Source organism: Triticum urartu, chromosome 2A, assembly GCF_056163025.1.
Source record: "Triticum urartu cultivar PI428250 chromosome 2A, HENAU_Tu73, whole genome shotgun sequence".
In the NCBI taxonomy this organism is placed as follows: Eukaryota; Viridiplantae; Streptophyta; class Magnoliopsida; order Poales; family Poaceae; genus Triticum; species Triticum urartu.
In genome coordinates this window covers 97,656,646-97,678,459 of record NC_141874.1, presented here as the reverse complement: position 1 = coordinate 97,678,459, position 21,814 = coordinate 97,656,646, and the positions used below count along the sequence as shown (strand labels likewise).

The 21,814-nt window shown below is 45.0% G+C and overlaps 1 protein-coding gene and 1 long non-coding RNA gene across 3 annotated transcripts; one reads left to right on the top strand and one right to left on the bottom strand.

The window, feature by feature from the left end:
- Window positions 1-2,113: 2,113 nt before the first annotated feature.
- On the bottom strand, window positions 2,114-5,165 carry LOC147984060 (uncharacterized). Its single transcript, XR_015615829.1, has 2 exons — window positions 4,461-5,165; window positions 2,114-2,700 (listed from the first exon to the last, which is right to left on the bottom strand). It is a non-coding gene; the product is annotated as an uncharacterized LOC147984060 (long non-coding RNA).
- A 2,551-nt stretch (window positions 5,166-7,716) lies between these two features.
- Window positions 7,717-12,283, top strand: LOC125536010 (B3 domain-containing protein Os01g0234100). 2 transcript variants are annotated; one of them, XM_048699091.2, is made up of 10 exons: window positions 7,717-7,888; window positions 8,264-8,428; window positions 8,895-8,990; window positions 9,195-9,284; window positions 9,492-9,629; window positions 10,032-10,066; window positions 10,161-10,284; window positions 10,672-10,878; window positions 11,057-11,144; window positions 11,249-12,283. In XM_048699091.2, exons 1-10 carry the CDS (start codon window positions 7,865-7,867, stop codon window positions 11,914-11,916), a joined length of 1,635 nt encoding a protein of 544 aa, XP_048555048.1. In that variant the 5' UTR covers window positions 7,717-7,864; the 3' UTR covers window positions 11,917-12,283. The 2 variants fall into 2 exon arrangements, with proteins under 2 accessions (XP_048555048.1, XP_048555049.1); XM_048699092.2 differs by having other exon boundaries at window positions 7,718-7,888; window positions 8,898-8,990.
- Window positions 12,284-21,814: the final 9,531 nt, after the last annotated feature.

Below are 21,814 nucleotides of genomic sequence, written 5' to 3'. Positions count from 1 at the left end.
CTCAAATGAAAATGATGCAATGGAATGAAATGATGTACTCTCTGAGATGAACATTTTGATATGCTATATGCCCCAAATCGGAGCTACGGATGCAAAGTTACGGAGCCGCGAACATGAGCATATGAACTAAAAATATCCGGGACTTAGTGAAAAAAACTACCCAGATCTGGATCTAGGGTTTCGGGCACGCAACCCGAGGCGGCTGGATCGAGCCGGAGAGGGCGCCGGTGGCCGGAGCGAGGCGGCGGCGGCGGGGCGCGGGCCGGGCGAGGCGGCGGCGTCGGCGGAGGCGGCGGCCGGGCGCGGCGGCGGCGGCCGGGCGAGGCGGCGGGCTCGGCCGGCGAGGAGGCGGTGGCCGGCGCGGGCTCCGGCTCGCCGGCGGGAAGGAGCAAGGCGGCGGGGTCGGGCTCTCGGGGCGGCGGGGCGGAGGCGACACCCCGGGCGGCCGCGGCCAGGCGACTGGGCCTCGGGGGCCCCTCCTGGGCCTCCCGGGCCGGCGGCGGTGGCGAAGTGGGGCGACGGAGGCGGCGAATGGCAGCACGCCACGTGGCGGTGGACGGGCGCGGCGGACGTGTCCGTCGGCGCTGGTTTTGTCCGGCGCAGCGCGGTGGGTTGGATCTAGGGTTTGAGGAGGAGGGGATCCGGGATTTTCGAGGACCTATTTATAGGCATAGAGGGAGCTACGAGAGTCCAAATGAGGTGCGGTTTTCGGCCACACGATCATGATCGAACGCTCTAGGACATGGAGTAGAGTTTGGTGGATTTTGGGCCAAATTGGAGGGGTGTTGGGCTGCAACACATACGAGGCCTTTTCGGTCCCTCGGTTAACCGTTGGAGTATCAAACAAAGTTCAAATGATACGAAACTTGACACGCGGTCTACAGTAGTAAACCAAGGCCGCTTGGCAAGTCTCGGTCCAATCCGAAAATGTTTAATCCCCACACACGAAAGATAGCTAGAAATGACCACCGGAGGAGAACGGAGCGCCGGAATGCAAAACGGACAACGGGGAAAATGCTCGAATGCATGAGACGAACACGTATGCAAATGCAATGCACATGATTACATGATATGAGATGCATGACAAAGACAACAACACACGGAGACAAAACCCGAACCCGAGGAAATAAAATAACTTAACGCCTGAAACGGCAAGAGTTGGAGTACAAATAGGGAAAGTTACATCCGGGGTGTTACAATAATGTAATGCGGGATATAAGGGTATGTGATGGGTACTTGGTATGTTGACTTTTGCGTAGACCTCCCCGGCAACGGCGCCAGAAATCCTTCTTGCTACCTCTTTTAGCACTGCGTTGGTTTTCCCCGAAGAGGAAGGGATGATGCAGCAAAGTAGCGTAAGTATTTCCCTCAGTTTTTGAGTACCAAGGTATCAATCCAGTAGGAGGTTACGCGCGAGTCCCATGCACCTGCACAAAACAAATAAATCCTCGCAACCAACGCAAATAGGGGTTGTCAATCCCTATAGGGCCACTTACGAGAGTGAGATCTGATAGATATGATAAGATAATTTTTTTGGTATTTTTATGATAAAGATGCAAAGTAAAATAAAAGCAAAGTAAATAACAAAGTAGTAGGAGATTGATATGATAAAGATAGACCCGGGGGCCATAGGTTTCACTAGTGGCTTCTCTCGAGAGCATAAGTATTCTACGGTGGGTGAACAAATTACTGTTGAGCAATTGACAGAATTGAGCATAGTTATGAGAATATCTAGGTACGATCATGTATATAGGCATCACGTCCGAGACAAGTAGACCGACTCCTGCCTGCATCTACTACTATTACTCCACTCATCGACCGCTATCCAACATGCATCTAGAGTATTAAGTTAAAAACAGAGTAACGCCTTAAGCAAGATGAAATGATGTAGAGGGATAGACTCATGCAATATGAAGAAAACCCCATCTTGTTATCCTCGATGGAAACAATACAATACGTGCCTTGCTGCCCTTACTGTCACCGGGAAAGGACACCGCAAGATTGAACCCAAAGCTAAGCACTTCTCCCATTGCAAGAAAGATCAATCTAGTAGGCCAAACCAAACTGATAATTCGAAGAGACTTGCAAAGATAACCAATCATACATAAAAGAATTCAGAGAAGATTCAAATATTATTCATAGATAGACTTGATCATAAACCCACAATTCATCGGTCTTAACAAACACACCGCAAAAAGAAGATTACATCGAATAGATCTCCACAAGAGAGGGGGAGAACATTGTATTGAGATCCAAAAAGAGAGAAGAAGCCATCTAGCTACTAACTATGGACCCGTAGGTCTGAGGTAAACTACTCACACTTCATCGGAGGGGCTATGGTGTTGATGTAGAAGCCCTCCATGATCGATGCCCCCTCCGGCGGAGCTCCGAAACAGGCCCCAAGATGGGATCTCGTGGATACAGAAAGTTGCGGCAGTGGAATTAGGTTTTTTGCTCCGTATCTGATCGTTTGGGGGTACGTTGGTATATATAGGAGGAAGAAGTATGTCGGTGGAGCAACAGGGGGCCCACGAGGGTGGAGGGCGCGCCTGGGGGGGTAGGTGCCCCCTACCTTGTGGCCTCCTATTACGTGGCTTGACATAGGGTCCAAGTCTCCAGAGTTGTATTCGATGAGAAAATCACGTTCCCGAAGGTTTCATTCCGCTTGGACTCCGTTTGATATTCCTTTTCTTCGAAACCCTAAAACAGGCAAAATCAACAATTCTGGGTTGGGCCTCCGGTTAATAGGTTAGTCCCAAAAATAATATAAAAGTGGATAATAAAGCCCAATAATGTCCAAAACAGTAGATAATATAGCATGGAGCAATCAAAAATTATAGATACGTTGGAGACGTATCAGCTAAGTAAGAGCGAGAAGAGAAGCAACGTAACGGTCGAGAAGCTAGAAGTGATCAAGAAGTGATCCTGAAACTACTTACGTTCAAGCATAACACAAGACCGTGTTCACTTCCCGGACTTCGCCGAAAAGATACCATCACGGCTACACACGCGGTTGATGCATTTTAATTAAGTCAAGTGTCAAGTTCTCTACAACCGGATATTAACAAATTCTCATCTGCCACATAACTGTGGGCACGGCTTTCAAAAGTTTAAACCCTGCAGGGGTGTCCCAACTTAGCCCATCACAAGCTCTCACGGTCAACGAAGGATATTCCTTCTCTCGGAAAGACCCGACCAGTCTCGGAATCCCGGTTACATGACATTTCGACAATGATAAAATAAGACCAGCAAAGCCACCCGATGTGCCGACAACCCCGATAGGAGTCGCACGTATCTCGTTCTCAGGGCAACACCGGATGGGACTAGCTACAAGTAAAACCAGCCCTCAAGTTTCCCCGAGGTGGCCTCGCAAGCAGCTCGATTCGGACCAACACTTAGAGAGCACTAGCCCGGGGGGGTTGAAATAAAGATGACCCTCGGGTTGGCCGACCCAAGGGAAAGGTATAGGTTGCTAGGCAAATGTAAAACCAAGGTTGGGCCTTGCTGGAGGAGTTTTATTCAAAGCGAACTGTTAAGGGGTTCCCATAACACCCAACCGCATAAGAAACACAAAATCAAGAAACATAACACCGGTATGACGGAAACTAGGGCAGCAAGAGTGGAACAAAACACCAGGCATAAGGCTGAACCTTCCACCCTTTACCAAGTATATAGATGCATTAATAAAATAAGAGATATTGTGATATCACAACATAACCATGTTCCAACATGGAACAAACTTCAACTTCACCATATTGTGATAGCACAACCAAGTATGATGCATGTCCGGTTTAATGAGGCATGGCATGGCAAAATGCACAAACAATACTACAAATTAAGTGGAGCTCAATATGCAACGAGTTGCATATTGACGAAACACCACATGACTTATTTAGTTCCCTCTCGTTTATGTACCCAACAAAATTAAATGTTATTAAACATGGCAAGGGGTGGCATATGCTAACTATTTAGGCAAGTTTAAATGAGGCCGGAACAACAAGCAACAAGTCCGGAAAAATCCTCATGAGCATATATTAGATTTGGTATTGTTCTGTCCTAAAGCATATTTTAAAGTTTTTAAACATCAAAATAAAGTGAACCAAGTTATTTTATGCATTTTTCTACCCCATTTACATATAAAGTTTATTAAATTTGGAGCTACGGATATTTAGTTATGAAATAAATCATTTTAGCAAGGCATAAGAGCAAAATTAAACAAACAACATTTTAAACATTTCAAACATGGATGAAAGTGGCATATTATAAAACTAGACAAAATTCTAAGAATTTTTCATATTAAGTTTGTTTAATTCCGATGCACGGTTGTGGAGTTATTAAATGCATGAACACTAGGGGCTTTTCTGTAAATCTATTTTTACTGGATAAATCCTAAAATCGACCAGAGGGAAAAAACAAGCACTGTGCCTAATCTTCTAGGCGCTGGGCTGGGGTGTTCTCACCACTGGGCCTAACAGGCCGGTTCGGTGGAGAGACTGGCGGGGCGCTGCTGGGCCGGGGCGAGGCCGGCCCACGCGCGTGCGAGGGAGGCAGCCCAGCGGTGCGCTCGTCCTCTCCCTCAGCCCGAGGGAAGGCAAGGGCGTCGACGACGGCCGGCGGCGAGCACGGGGAAGGGCAACGGAGGTCGGGAACGGGTGCGTGGCGGCGGATCCGGCCTCGGGGCGTCGCGAGGGCACCGGATCTGGCGACGAGGACGGTCAGGGAGACGAGCGGCGAAGGTGGCGGGCTCCGCGAGGTCAACGAGGCGGTTCCGGCGAGGAGGCAGGGAGGAGGCCGCGGGACGAACGGATCCCAGCCACCCGGCACCCGATCTGGGCAGTGGCGGTGACTGGACGGCGCGCGGCGCGGTGGCGGAGGCGCTGGAGCGCGTCGGCGGCGATCGGCCGGCGCGATGGGCGGCGGGGTCCGACGGGGTTGAAGCGGGATCTCCCTGGCGGCGGGGTGGGCTGCCTCGGGCCCCGATGGGCTCGGGCGGGCCTGTTGCGGGCCCGAGTGGGCTGGCGGCGGAGTGGAGGCGCGCGGGACAGGTGGCGTGCCCGGATTGGCCGCGGGCGGCGGCTTGCCTGCCTGGCGGCGACAAGTGGCGGCGGGGAGCAGCTGGGCGCGGAATCTGAGGAGGGGGAAGGCTAGAGGTAGGTGGGTTGGTCTAGACTGCCCAAAATTGGGAAGGGAGGGGGTTTATATAAGGAAAGGAGGGTTAGGATTAGGGTTAGCAGGGGTTTTCATCCGCATTCGGGCATCGGATCTTGATCCGACGGTCCGAAGCGGAGGAGATAAATAGGTGGGCTAGGTGGGCTGTGGAGAGGCCGTGGGCTGTGAAGAGAGGGAAGCAGAGCGGCCCGGCGATTATTTCCGGAGACCGAAAACGTCCGACGTTTGACCGACTATATTGCGGCCATATGTTTAACGGTTGGGCTATCAAACGAGCTCCGAATGCGACGAAAATTGACAGCAGCCTACTGACAACATAACAACACCGCATGCCAACTTTCAACCCATTCCGAGGTTATTTTCCTGCCACTTATAAAATAATATTTCGGATGTGTCGCGGGCGCGTGCAAGTATGTCTGGGCTCAGAACGGACAACAGACGGAACTGGGGGAACCCAGACGGATGCAAGTTTTGAAAACATGATGATGCAATGCACATGATGACATGGCAAGATGCAACACGCAAGCGAAAGACATGGCAACAACGCGCATAACTAGAAGACACCTGGCGCAACGGTCTCAAGGCGTTACAGGTGCGCTAGGAATGGATGTGTTCTGCTCCTCCTCCTCCCCCTTTCCCTAACCTGGTGCTTCTTGACTCCGGACCTAGCGTTGTTCGAGGCAAGCTGGTCGCTGGCGGCTTCGCCATGGTCGAGGTCTGCCGGTAGGCTTGAAGCCCACACTTTGGGAGCTCTCGGTGGTGTCTGGTCGTAGGGCGGCGGCCTTGGTGGCGGGAACCACTATGCTCGTGGGCGAAGCTTGTGGCTCAGGGGCTGTCTGACTTCCATGGCCGTGTAGACGACGTGGAGGTTGGGTTTCGACTGTTTCATGGCGTTGGTGTGGTTCATCTTGTGGTTGACCGCACCTTGATCGAAGGCAGAGCGGGTTTGCCGGGGGTATCCCCTGTCTGGCCTCTGCCAGACCGACGCTGGCGGTGTTCGTAGGTGTCATATGTTTCTTGAAGGCTCCGTCGCGGCGTCTCTCTGTTCTTCGAGTTGCTCCAGATGAAGATCTTGATCATTTGGATCAGGCGGTGATGGCGCCCGGTGTCATACCCTTCTTGAACGCATCGCCTTAGATCTCATGTCTCGTCGATGCTCGGCATTATCTCTTCGCGGTGGCTTGTTCACAATTGAGAACCACGGTATCTTCATAGTGATGCTTATTGTCGACCTGATGTTTGCTTGGAGTTGTATCAGCTCCTATGTATCATGTCTTGGATGTGCATGTATGTTGTGGTGGCGTGTATTTGTATCGAATCATATGTTGGTCATTGCCTTATCTATAACGCAGGGCAAAAGTCTTTTTCAGTAATTCAAATCCATGGACCTCGTTGCATTGGACCAATGGTAATGATACAAAGAATACACACAAGTGATTGTCCATTAATCCTTCGGGTAGGTGTGTTCCTTCTCCCCTCGAGTGCATCACACATAGCGCCAAGACATCCTACAAGGCCGCAGGTGATGGACACCGGTTCATCTTTGTGTAAAGGCTCTAGCGAACCTGCCAGCACAATCATTAAAAAATAAAAACACTAGAAGCAGAAAGGCAAAAGACTCACGGACAAAACTGACGACGACCTTATTACTAAAAAATACAGATGAAAGGAAAAACCCTAGAAAATAAACAAACATCAAATAAATGTTGCATACCAAATGGCACAGCAAAAGCGGGCGGCTGTTTTTAGTAAATTCTGCATATGATTGAGGTGAAACCCAATCAAAGAGCAATGCTAGGTTCACGGGCTAAGTTTTATAGAGTTTACTGGTTGATTGGAATATGGAGGGTGGAGGGCCGACTCCCATGAAAATAAGGGGAAAGAGTTAATTTTTTTAACACAGTATAGACGCAAGCGCTCATATAAACGCGTATACACTCACCCCTATGAACGCACACACGCACACCCTACCCCTATGAGCACCTCCGAAAGACTGAGCCGGCATATCATCTTGAGATTTTACGAAGTCACCGTAGGCGCCTCGTAGTCGACGGAAACGTCTCCTTCCACTGAAAACGTATTGCCGAAATTCTTGAAATAAATCCAGGATAAATGCGAGAGTGTGAAGGGAGCCCGTAAAAGTCCGTTGTCGCTCCGTGGATGTAGTATTATCGCCCAATCAAAATATGTTCGTGTACGTCGTGGCCCTACATTTCTTTTTTACTTTCAAATAGATTTTCTTTAAGAACCTGTCTTGAGACGAGTGGTGAGCTTTTTCCACGGGCTGTTTTGCATTCCGTTTGAGAAGTTTCGAGGTTCATTCCGTTAATGCGTTGGAGAAGTTGAGTGGAATGGTAAATGCAAATTTTTTAAACATGGAAAATGGTAAATACGGTTTCCAAATGTGTACAGGACACTTTTCAAACTGCGCGCCGGTAAAAATTAATCAACGGACATACGCGGCGTCCATCAATCACTGTAGCCGAACGGTCATCTGTTTCTGCTTTTACCATTTTTCTACATTTTTTATTTACCCCAGTCCAGCACTATTCCTTCCCCCCTCCTTTCACCCCCTCCTCCCCTCCCCTCTCCTCTGTGCCGTCTGTGCAACTCGTCAGTCCTCTCCTCTCCGCCATTTTTGCCTGAAGCACCCCTCCACCAGGATTCCACGAGCGCGGAGGCGGAGGCGGAGGCGATGGCGATCGATCAATCCCTCAAGGCAAGTTCACCCCCTCCACTTCCTTCGATTCGTGCGGCTGTGATTTATACTTAGTTCGTGGTCGAGGGTTTCTTGATTTCTCAGCGTTCTCTTGAATCTTCGATTAATGGAGCGTTTTACACTGCAATCACGTGACATCTGGATTCTGGAGGGCTCCTTTTGTTTTATTTCGTCATCCTGTGATAGCTTTGGAGAAAGTGCTTCTTGGAACATTAAAAAGAAAGTGTTTCTTGAGAAAATAAATCTTTCGACCGTCCAGCCAGAACAGTTTTTGTTTCTCTACGGCCTACTGCTAGATGGGATTGGTAATGCAAAATGATTGATTGTTGATTGTATGTTGAACTTAAGTCTCTGCTTTGGGCGGCTGCTTTTCAGAGGAAGAGAGGGAGGCCAGCAGGAGGAGGAGGTTCCCCGTCTGTCAACAAGAGCCAGCGAGATAAGATGGTCATGGAGCAGAAGATGGCACTGGTGCATCAAAGGCTCGCCTTGCTTGACAGCGAGAGCGACAAGGATGCTGATGTTGTGCCGACGGCCACAATGGTGAGGTCCTTCAGCTTGAGATCGACTCGGATTGTGGGCCACTGCAGGTCTGCAGTAGTCTTTATTTTCTGAATCTTGATCAGACTTACTATGTGGGGCTGCCTCTGATAAACTATAATGGACTTGGTCAAAAAAAGTAATAATAAAACTATAATGGAGTCTGAAACCGTCTGTTTAAGGTTTTCCCCCCTTCAAATCTTCACGGTCTCACTAGCACTGTAGCAACTAATACTTCCAACATTATGAGGTTTCCTTGGATGACCGCCGGAGTCTGTCTCTGGTAAAGTAAATTGAAGTATGGACTAATTTGTTATGTTATTTTTCATGTTTCATTATCATGGTGGATACTAATGCAACCAATTCTCATGACCGTATATGCATTCTATGTTATGAGATTATCTGTTTCTTTTTGGCCTTTTGTTGAAACTTCAAATTTTTTTCATGACATGATTATATTTAATGATAGCAGGATGATAAGCTTGCTGCTGTTGTTGTTGATCAACAGCCTGTTGTTATTAATTTCGGTGACACAGATGACGAGGATGAATATGTTCCTTTGAGAGTAAGTGAACCATTGGTTGTTGCTTTAGCCCTCTTGTATTAATTAGGGAGTAAATTTTGTGTACATACATTCCACATGATTACATGTGCATTTGTGGCTCTAGCTCCTCGTTTGTTTTCCCTTTCATCTCACAATTTCACTGAATTACGAGTGTTCAGCTTACTGATCTAACTTTTCTAAGAGTTGGTTTATTCGTCATGTCAGATTGTGCAGCCACGGAGGTTGGACAGTGAACAAGAAAAGCTGCTTGATGTTTCTCAAACACACAATGCTCAGGGTACTGACACCGCTAAAGTAAGATAATTCAGTAGTTCCATTCTTGTCATTGCGCATGCTATTTGGTCGTTATCGTGGAAAATTACAGTTAGTAAACAGTTCTTCCAATTTTTCATTTATGAGTTCATAATGCTTCAAAGATTTTGAAACCCAAAAATTCAGTAATTTTCTTATCTTCAACAATTGCATAAAATGGTTCAAAGATTTTGGCTGGTTGGGTTTCAGAAGAAGAGAGGGAGGCTTGTCAAGGCCCAGAGCAACATGGAGCAGAAGTTGAAATTGTCAACACCAAGGCTTGCCTTGGTTGAGAGCGGCTGCAGTAACAGCAGCAAGAGCGACATAGAAGAAGATCTTGTGCCGATGGTGAGGCCCATGGAATGATTCCACGTTACCGCATTTAAGACACTCTTGTTGTTCAAAACCTGAAAGAATCACATTTTCATATGTTACATACCTTCTTTTTGTGAACATACATATGTTACATACCTTCATTTTAAAAAAATGATGTCATAATTTGGTTTAAGTGGATCAATATGTATTTTTCACACTTCAGGATTCAGATGACTGGCTCAAAAAATCTTAATGGGCTGAATTTCTGGACACAATGGTGAATGTGTTTCTAAACATTTATGGACTCTGCTATGTTCATATGCGTTGCCTTATAGAGTCTATATAACTGTTGTCTTTTAACCTCCAGTTTCTTCACTTTCTATTTAGTTCAAAACTGAAACCATGTACTCACTATGAATAAGCGTGACTTGACAGGTAGCTGCTGTTAATTGCAAAAAGACATGTGCAAGGTACTTCAAACTTTTCTTGTTTTCTCGAGAGTAAGATGCATTAACAGTTCTCAAAAAGCATACTTACTCAATTCAATCTTTGAACAAACTACAGAGTTCAGGGTAACTTTGGGTCTGCTATGGAGAGAGCTGAGGAGGTACTGGTAAAGTTACCAGCCGAACATCCTAGCTTTGTCAAGCATATGCTACATTCACATGTTGTTCAGGGTTTCTGGCTGGTAAGTCTATTGATTAGCTATTTACATGTTTGTTCAAAGCTTAAGAATTAGGTGATCATTTCTTATGAACAACATGTGGACCCAAGACGCCAAATATTGAATGGGAGGAAATGCCTGCTAAACAAAAATACAGATTACCTTTTCTTTTATATCAGAAGGTAATCAAATTTCTGGGCAAAAAAGCTCTCTGCAAAAGTGGAAGCTGTACAATTTAGAGCACCTTATGATTTTTGAAATTTAGTTTCAGGTAGAGCAGTCTCAGAAGCTTAGTATATGTGTGGACGCTTCCTGAGTGTCACTTAGTGTACATGGGATGGGATTAATGAAAACATCTCCTTTTCTTTGTTTTTGCTTCCTCTGCATTTGAATTTTACGTTCCTCCCCCAGGGTCTACCGTCTGGCTTCTGCAACAAGCATCTCCCAAAGAAGGACGTTACTATTGTGCTTGAAGATGAGGATGGGCATAATTATGATGCAAAATATCTAGGTGCCAAGCAAGGACTTAGTGGTGGTTGGAGAGGTTTTGCGCTTAATCATGATATTAAGGTCGGAGATGTTGTAGTCTTTCAACTTGTCAGTTCAGCAAAGTTTAAGGCAAGTCTTTCCCAATACATTTTCAATTGCTTGATCATTCTTTTACACTATTGATTGGCAGGCACTACATTCATTAATGTTTGCAGGATATACATTTCTTGAATTATTTTGTGCGTGTTCTGTCCGCACTTATTCAATATTTAAAGTTTCTCTTGTCTTTTGTACGCTTTCCATTCAGGTCTATATATTGAGAGCGAACAACTTCACTATAACTGATGGAGCACTTGGTCTCCTGTGTTTGGAAGCAGGCAAAGAGAAGATATTGAGTGAGTCAAAGTTCATTGTGTTGATTTTACACTTGTGAGTTTTATTGTACATGGATAAGCTAACCATTGAATCTTCTGAATGATGTTTTGGTTCTGCAACACAGAAGAAGAAAGATCCATTGATGTCAAATCTAAGGAGAATCCAAAGTTTCGGAGCGATGGCAGTAACCCAGCCAGTGACTCAATAACAGACGGCATCAGATTTTCAGATACAGCCATCGGTTTCGATGATGTGAAAAGTTTCAGCAACTTCAACATCATCGTAGATGGTCTGGTCATCGACTGCAAGTTTCCTGACCACCTACGCAAGACGTACTATGAGCTGTGCTGTGCCCAGGAGTCATTCCTTCACAAGGATCTGCTTAAGCAGATAAACCTCACACTCGCCGTGGGAGTGATCATGGAGACTATCAACATCGCGGAGGGTATCAGAGCATGCAAAGCGCATGCTTCTTCCCATGAGGACTTTGTGATCTGGAAGAAGACCTTGGAGGCCTTTGAGCTCCTGGGCATGAATGTCAAGTTCTTGCTCAAACGCATCGATGATCTCCTCAGCCTTTCTGCTCTACCTAGAGACCCTGCTGAGCATGAAGGGTACAAAGAGATGAAACTGGAGCGGGCACGTGCCGGAGCAAAAATGAAGGAGCTCGAGTCCATGATGTCAAGTGTGAAGGACACTCTGAAAAAGATGGACGTGGAAATGGAGGAGATGGAGTCCAGTGCGAAGAGGACGGATGAGATGCTGCGGCGGTTAGCAACCGCACCATGGTAGTGGTATGCGCACAGCTTCGGTCTCGACCGCAGACGGACGATGTTTTGGGCGACATGGATGTTCAGTATGCAGAGACAGATGATGCTCTGGATGGGGTCTAGCTTTGCAGAAGATTAGAACTGCATTGTGGCGGCAGCGTTTAGTTTCAGAGTAACCACTTTTTGTATAAATGCAACCTGAGAGTAGTTATCTGTGTGTCATCTAGGTAGGTTTTACGCTTCTTGTGCAGCAACTAGGATGCTGTTTTTTGGGTACACATCAAGTGTTGTAACCTATCCCCATCCCATCCCCCCTATGTAAATTACGCGGAACTGCACTGTGGCAGTGCTGAGAATGGAAGGAAGAGAGATGCAGTCTGGTTTGAGTAGTTGTTGAGTGCATTTCAGTGTGTGTTCCCTGCGTTTGTTAGTATTGTGCAGGCAGCTGTTTTGCTTCTTTTCTTTCTTGGTCACTGCTGATTCGGCTAGTTAAACCTTCGAGACCGTTTGCCTCTGGCTAGGGCGTTCTTATGCACTCAAGACAGAAAAGAAGCCCTAACTGACTGCATTCCTCCGGCAAGGTCTCCGGCGAGATGAAGTCCTGAGAGGAACTTGAACGTGTGACCCAAACGGACGTGTGCTTTGTCCGCCTTTTGTCAGTTTGGATCGGACATCAGAGTTCGTTTTTCCATTTGGGTTGGCGCGTGCACCGAACGCTGATCCAATCCATATTTTTTTAAACACTGACTTAAGAAAAAGAGCAATCACGTTCAAATTTAAACATAAATAAAGCATTTAAAACCGGTTAGCTGCTGGCCAAAGTCCACATCTACATTAAACATGAAATAAAAAAAGTCTGCGCCGCCGCGCACGGTGCCCTAGGCGATGAAGACGCCCGAAGCAACGCCGGTGAGGTCGACCAGCTGCGGCGCCAGGCAGCCCACGGGAGTGCCACCTCCCAGGCCCGAGCCACGTCGCCCTGCTGCACCGGCTGCACTGCCTGCTGGGCTGCTCCGGCGCGGGCATGACGCTCCTCCTCCTCCTTCTGGCAGCGCTCTTCCTCCTCACGCTCCCTCTGCATAAGTCGCTCGCCGTCGGCGCGCTCCTCTGTCAGTGTGTGTTGCCTCCTGCGCCGGCGTTGCGCCTAGGGGGAGCGCGGACCCACTCGTGCACCTTGCTAGTCCAAACGCAGCGCTCGGTGTGCTTTGTCAACGGCGGCGGGCGAGAGGGGGGGTGGGGGTGAGCCTCGGCGGCGACAGCGACACTACACAGTCGCCGGCCGTAGAGAGGGCGACGACCTCCGCTAGCCTCGCCTGGTAGTCTGCCTCCTCTGCCTCCGCCTTGTGCCGCTCCTCCTCGATGGGGGTTTGCATGGCCGCTGCCAGCGCCACCTGGTACGTAGCCTCCTCCTCCTCCAGCTTGACGACGGGGACGTCGGAGGGTTGGTGTGGTGCTCCTGGACACCGAGGCGGCGTTGCTCCTCATGCTCGAGGGAAAACCACACCTCCCAGTTGGGAGAGTCCGGCCCGTACATCGGCATCCGACGTTGCTCCGGCGGGAGGAGCTCCCGCCGCCTGCGCACCTCCTCGGCGTGCGCCCGCTACATCCGCGGCACATCCGACACTAGGATCCGCTGCGGATCCAGATGCCAGTCGTGTGACCGCCTGACGTCCGAGTACGGCAGCGGCTGCCTATACAGCCAGTGCTAGTGTGTCTGGTGCATCAGAATGTGCAGGCGCTGCCGCACAGGGCGGGCAGGCGTCGATGGTGGCGAAGGAGGAAGCGCGCGTGAGGAGGATGCATTGGGGGTGAACTTTCCCTTGCCCTTGCCGGAGCCGGTGAAGAAACCCATGGCCAGGGTCTGATTGTCGTCGGCGAGGGAGCACACACCGGGGGGGGGGGGAAGGGTAGATGTGGACGGGAAGTGGAAGTGGATGAGGCTGCCCCCCGCACGCGTGGATTGAAAAAGGATGGTCTCCCGTAGCTTTCAGTCACTGACGCGTGGGCCCGCAATAGGTGGACGCGTTGAATGCGACCGCGTATGATGGTTGGTCGGCCGACATGTGGGCCGCGGTGGACACCGAGATTAGTATTATACTTATGAGTTCTGGTGCATCTAAAGAAACAAATCATCTCAATCGTTTGATCAGTCTTCCCCCCTCCATGATGATGCTTTCCATGTGCAACTTCGTCCTCATGCTCTCCTCCGGATATGGCCACGTTAGTGCCAGACTTCTGTTCTTCACCCTCCAGGATCGACGGAGTTGGGCCCCTCCCCAACCACCGGTTCCATCTTGAAGTTGAGGTTTGCTTTGCCGACGCCATGAGAAGATGAGGTGGGCGATAGGAAAAGGGAGATGAGGGGTGGTTGGCGATGGGAATAATGGACGCGAGAGAGAGAGAGAGAGGGAGGCGAAGGGGGAGGGAGAGAGAGAGAGGAGGGAAAGGGGGAGGGGGAGAGAGAGATGCTAGCGCATGAGGGGTATGTACCCTATGTTGCATCGTTCAGCCTGGATACATGGGGATCCAAACAATTAGGGGGCACATGTAGCGGGAATATTGGGACAACGCGAATCCCCAATCTATATCTATATCTATACCTACTAATAAAGCAAAGTGCGTTTCTTCAATTTTTTCATCCGTTCACCCCATATTATTTTTTCTAAATTTTTTTACTATCCGAGGTGGTACTAATTTTCCGTCCCTTCGTCATTGGCCTCACATGATTTTTTGTCGATTTTAACGCCACGCCTGTGGCCGGCCCATCTAGGTCGTGTCAGGCAGCCCAATAGCAGTCCAAGATGGGGAGGCAAAAATATTTGCTGGTATAAGGAATTGAACTCGCAACCTGTAATAAAGGACCCCCACCAACCGCCAACTGATCTAGATCATCTTGTGCTGATTTTGTACCGTAAGTTTGTCTATTGAATAGTACCACATCGCCCTTTTACGTCCAACCTCATCAATTTATATACGTCTTCAAGTTATTAGGTAACAATCAACTCAATATGCTAGACCGGGAATCAAAATACGTATAAGGAGAAAGGAAAGGATTGAAAAGAAGGAATAAAACTAGGGAAGGAAAGGAATTTAAAGAAAGAATAAAATAAAATTCGATGTGCCCTTAAGAAGGAAAGAAATTAATAGAGAGAATAAAGTTGGTTGTGCCTTGGGAAGGAAAGAAAAGGAATTAATAGAGCGAACAAATTTGGCGGATTAGGTGCCAAATAATACATCACATGTACATTGTTTCAGGTGATTTCGTGTAAGGTGTAACTAATCAACCTTTTCGTGAGGTGACAATGGTAAAAAATAACTATGAGTATCTTGCTGAGAGAGAGAGAGAGAGAGAGAGAGAGAGAGAGGATGAATATTAATCCAACGCCCATGGAAATCAGTGGTGATACAATACAACCATCAACTATGAGTTTGTTGTAGCATAAATAACATGGATCCATTTTCTAGGAGACAAATTCACTAATTTCCCTGAAAAATGTCGTTGACATCGGAAAATATATTGTTGTTATAGTTGAAGAGTTGTTATATTTTTGGACCTATTTTCGTTACTCATTAAAAAATTAAGACCATCCTTCTAGATCTAATATTGATATGACTGCTAAAACATTTCATTTATTTCCCCATAAATCTTAGTAATACAAAATTTTGCATGAAGTGCAATATGTTTTGCAGTGCTCACTACATTTTTTCTCCCGTTGCAACACATGATCTCAGGTAGGTGAGTTTCATATTCCGTTGGTGGTGTTTCACTAATTATGTCCCGCGTCATCTACATCAACATAGTGCGCTCATGGTCGGAGGGGGATGAACAAGGAGAGACATTTGATCGACCAGCCAGTGCCCATCACCGACGCACTCCACTATTGGGCATCGCTAGGAAGAAGCCGTCACTGCATGATCCATTGGCACCCGTCACCAATGCACCACCAATCGAACTCATCGCCCGGTGTTTCTGATAAGAAATCCTCACTTTCCCTATAATATTAGCCGAAGGATAAGGATAAGTGTGCAATGCTCCTCATCATATCCAACATAACCAACGCTCCATATAATGGTACCTTGACCGAGCCAATGGTGGTTCATAGTGACCAACATTTATTTCATAGCAAAGCACGAGCATTGTCTACAAAATTACAAGTCAGTGTAGGGAGGTCTTGTGAAAGTGGCGTGCTAGACTGTGTTTATCAAACTCATCACCTTGGAATTGAGAGCGTGCATTGCTAATTGGTGGATAACAAGACCACCATCTGCGATGGTGATGAAGAGGAGAAGTGGCAACACAGATGGATCTCAAGCAACGTGCGAGGATTTTTTTTCTCCCGTTGCAACGCACGGGCACATTTGCTAGTGCATATAAATGACAAAGATAAAGTCCTACGAGGGGATCGTCCTCTATTCGACATTTTCAATGTGTTATCTTGCTTTCCATTGTGCGTGGGTGGGGTAATAGGAGCTTCCGTGGTTATATACTAGGCGAAAGAATTATAAGGCTTGCGAGTGGGCTCAGGAGGTATTGGTTTGAGTCAACATTTCAATTTTGTGTGACATGATCACTATTGTTCAGAAAATGTTGGTCAAAGATAATAAAAATAAATAAATTATGTACCATGTGCTTCCGAAGGAGGGAGTAAAACGGTGCAAAAATAACCTTTGCAAGTCTCTCCTCCTCTAAAATCAATACTTACTTACAAAAGCAATGTGCGTTTCTCTATTTTTTTCGTCCGTTCACCGTTGATTGTTTTTTTATCCGAGATGAAACTAAATTTTTGTTCGTTCATCTGCTAAAAAGAAAAAAACGGGTTCTCCAGAATTCCGTGTGGAGAAGTGCTACATTTCTCCTAAGCATCACGATATTGTGGAGAAATGTAGCACTTCAGTTGCGAAACATGAAAAACATGATGGGTCTTGCTTGTCACCGACAACTGTAAGCAATGTTGCAAATTTTCTACTCCACACGATAAAGCCCAAACTATTGGAAGGATAAATACCTCATATCCGTGGCAGGCATCCGACGATTATCAATAGGTCCTGGCTTTGAGAAGACCATGTCTTTGACAACGAAACTACGCTATGTGGTTATCTGGTTGGATTTTCGTGCATCAATGGGCACACAAGAGGACCTACCCAGCAGAACGACCACGAGAGCATAGTCATCTTGCCAAATTATGAATGCTACGAATCTACGAAGACGGGTTAGGTACTAACCACAATTAGTATATGAGTTCCAATCTTTTCCTATCTGGCTTCTAGCTATTTGTTGATTTCTTCCAATACAAGAAGAACACAATTGCGTGGAAAAAACGCATTTGTAGCCAATGGTTATACGAGAATCCTATTCCCCGCGTAGGCCGACAGTTGTCGACCAAATGCGCCAGCTCGCTACGTGATTTGGGCCAGCCCAAGTAGTGCAGATTACACATGATTTTAGGAAGGTTCTAGATTATTTTTCATCTCTCTCTCGATTTTTTCCTATTTTCATTTTTCTTTGTCTTTTCACACTTTCTTTTTTTTCCTTTTTTTCATGTTGATTTTTTATCTTCTTTTTCGTTTGTCTTCACTTTTCCTTTTATCTTTTATCTTCAGTGTTTTTGTTTTGTTCTTTTATTTGTTATTTTGCAAATTTCCTTAAAAATCATAAAAATAATTGTTCATCGAATTCAAAATTTTTTCATCAAATAAAATAATTGCCCATCCAATTCAATTTGTAATCGTGAACATTTTTATAAATTCATGACCCTTTTTGAAGTCATGAACATTTTATTTAATCCATGAACATATTTTCAATTCATGAACATATTAGGAAACTATGAACATTTTTTAAAACTGCAGACATTTTTTTGAATTTGTGAACCAGTTTTCGAAATATATGAGTATTTTTGAATTAGCAACCATTTTTAGAATTTGGTAACATTGTTGGAATTCAATAACATTTTCTAAAATCAATCTTTGTTTGAATTTGAGAAAATTTTAAATTTTGTAGAAATTTTTTTGAACTCGAAAACTTGTTTGAATTTGAGAACATATTTTCAGTTCGAAAAGATTTTGAAAGTCGATTTTATTTGAAATCTTAAACATATTTTAATAAATAAAAAACAAAAAGGAAACAAGAAAACAGGGGACCCCGCCCTCTCATGGGCCGACCCAAAGTCGAGCGTGGGCGAGCGATGGGGAGTGTGACTTTATGGGAGACTAGCTACTCGGTGCACGTAATCGCAGCCATTCACATGTGCTTCTGAATTTTAGTGTGTGAGGCGGTTGTCCCCCATGCTAGCCTCCTAGAAATCAGGCGTAGGGGAACAAGTGTTTCTAACCTGTATGGCGCATGGACCAGTGTTCTCCTTCTCTCTAGTCAAATTTTGAAGTAATTCTGGTGTTTACTTTCAATTGATTAGGACGAAAATTATTGAGATTAGTATTATATTTATGAGTTGGTGTATTTTTGAGAGAGAAAATCATGTGCGTTTTGTTCCTGTCTAATGAAGAGCTTTATCCTATTCTGGGCTAGGGTAAAGGCCAACTAGAAACATGCCAAAATAATCCCAGTACTGCTTAAGGCATAGTTCTTTTGGCCGATTCTCTAGAATCTTGAGAATAGAAAAAAAATATGGGTTCAAGATTTTGGGAGAAGCTGGGGTGAGGCCTGATTCTCAAAATTCTGGAAGAATCGACCAAAAGAACTGGGCATAAAGCCCATATCCCTTTATCCACTTTTCTTCCTAAATTGTAGGAAACGGATGCAACACCATGGCCATGGCGATCTGATGGCAAAGGGCTAGCAGGGGCAGCGAGGGCCCTTGTTCTACCGCTAGTGACTCCAGATGGCTGCCCCTGGTTAGGAATGATCTAGCACGATTTGGTACACAATTCTTTTGTCTGCTGATTCAAGCTTAACCCCCAATCTGAATACAAACTAACATCTGGCTTGCATTTCATTACTTCCGAGTTATATGTATAGAAGCACCTGACTAGACGCAATGCAGTGGGGACCAAAGCCCATGTTAGAAGTTTGCCGATGTTTATTTCTACTTCTGTTTATGATTGTCTAATCTTGCTATGTTATCATGCAAATGACCTACTGTATGTAGCGGTTAAAGAAAAGATGTCAAGTTCTCTCTCTACATACACTAACTAATATCTATTTGAGTTCTTATGAAATTCCATTTTTGTTTGTGCTTTTTTCCTGTAGCCTTTTTCCTGCTCAACCTACATAGATGTGGTGACGCATGTAAAACTCTTTTTTGCAGCTATGATTTTAGAGATATGGCTGATTTCACACATTTTTGGGTCATAAGATATAAATAGCTGCCCATTAGGTCGGAAAATGCCATCGGAGGCTGAGCTCCAGTGAGCTCGTTTTCATTTTTTATTGTCCTGGAGCACGAAAAATTCCAAATTTATTTTTTGAACACACAGGCATATGTATACTATGTATATGCAAAATTTCACAGTATTATGCATTTACATGTGGCCTACAGGAAAAAGACAAATGCACATTTTTTAATGGGCCTTTTATTTTTGTTATTGGGCCAGAAATTTGTTATTTTTGTACAGCCTAGAAATCACAACATTTTTCGACGAAATTTAACACGTTCTTGCGGAATACATATAAGTTTTCATGATATGTTTTTCAGATTTTTTTGGAACTTTTAAATACGCTTTTTGATTTTTTCAAAATACCGAGCTCACTAGAGCTCGGCCTCCAAAAATCCGCACTCCCCATTAGGTACTCTATAGTCATTTTAAAAGCAACTTTGTTACTAATGTAAATCACAATGTAATCCCTTCAAAATAGTTAGATGATTTTTTGGCAGTTTGGTGACATTTTACATGAGAAAATGCATGTTATACTTATCTTTATGTGCTGCAATTTGTCACTTAATATTCATGCTCATTGCCTTCTTTTCATTTCTTTACATATATATACTTAAATTATTGCTCAATTTCCCATCACAACGCGCGGGGTATCCTCTAGTTTACACTAGAATTAGCACTTGTGATTACAGTTGTGATTAACTTCATAATATTTGGACTTTCACACCTATGAAAACTTTAATAAATGGTAGTAATTAATATTCACCTCTGAAGGTCGGCAGAAATTTCACAACATTCTTTACCACTCAGATATTTGCAATCATACAACTAAAAAAACAATTTTGCAACCAGTGATATCGATTCAAAATTTAAGGTCCTACTTGAATGATATAATTATCAGCATTCGATTAGCACGTTAAGAACAAAACATGAAAACCATTATTAAAATCTGGCGGGATTAAGCATTTGATTATCTGAGTTCCACTAATACCTCAAGAATTAAAGATACATCATTGATTTATCAACAAAATTCTGAATTGACGAGAAAGACAGGAGACACCCCAAAAATATCCAAGTAAGACCGGCATAAGTAATCATTGAATTACCCCGTAGCGGAGACGGGAGTGGATCCATAGTGGTATATTTGTATGGTAAATTCGTGGACTCGTGTGCGCTCTCTTACCTCAAAGAAAATACTGAGTCATAGTACATGATAGCCACCGCGTCAAAGCTGGCTTGCTGTAGTTAAAACTCACAACCCCTTTGTTGATACTGATATTTAAGTAGATAGTTCTGATGTAAGTCTTGTTGAGTATATTTGTACTCATGTTTGCTTAATTTATGTTTTTGCAGAGAAGGCTTCAGTCTCACTTTTGGTTTCTACGATGAGTTCGATGTTGAGCGCTTAGCTTGAGAATCCCAGACAGAGGTATAGTCCCTATGGAGGGTCTTGCAGATAGACATACTTTCTAGTTTTCTTTCTTTTTAGTTGTCTATACTCAGACAGGTTTATGCTTCTACTTGTTGCTTGTATGACTTTGTATGTTGGGTCATGAGATCCATGTTTGTAATATGTATGGCTCCTCAGAGCGGATATTGTCTTTGGAGGCCAAGCTCCATGAAGCTTGGTTTTGAAAATTTTGAATTTTGTCGAATTTCATATTTTCTACATTTCAAAAAATTCTGAAAAAAAACACACATATACATGAAGGCATAACACACATGTGTGTAAATTTTCAGGGCAAAATAAGTTGGAATGAGGGTTGGGCAAAAAAGACAAATTTGGGGCTTTTTAACACATGATACTATTCATCCTCCCAGACCATGAATTTGTCTTTTTTGTACATGTCACATTTCAACGTTTTTCATTCTGAAATTTTACACACATAGACATAACATACTTGTTTACTTGCAAAAAAACCAGATTTTTTTAAACTGAAATGTTTTAATTTTGATTTATTTCAAAAAAGGCCTCCATGGATCCCGGGAGCCAAACGTCCGCTCTCTCCTCAAAGCCTTTTAAATAAATACTTTGAGTCATAGAGTTATGTATGGCCCATGTTTGTAATATCTATAATTTTTGATTGTTCCATGCTATTATATTATAAATCTTGGATATTTTATATGCATTATTATGCTATTTTATATCATTTTCTGGGACTAACCTATTAACCTAGTGCCAAGTGCCAGTTGCAGTTTTTTCCTTGTTTTTGCCTTTACAGAAAATCAATAACAAACGGAACAAAACTTTTTGACGATTTTTCTTGGACCACAAGACACCCTAAAAGCTCTGGGAGGAGGCCAGAAGGGCCACAATGCAGCAACAAGCTCGTAGGGCGTGCCCTAGGGGCGCCCCCAAGCTCGTGGGCCCCTCATGGCTCCTCTAACCCTAATTCTTCTTATATAAATACCAAAATATTCCCCATAGATCAGAGGGCACACCCAAAATACTTTTTCGCCACCACAAGTTTCTATCATCGTGAGATCTCATCTAGAGGCCTTTTCCGGTACTTTGTCGGAGGGGGATTCGACCACGGAGGGCTTCTACATCAACCTTGCTGCCCTTCCGATGATGTGTGAGTATTTTACCA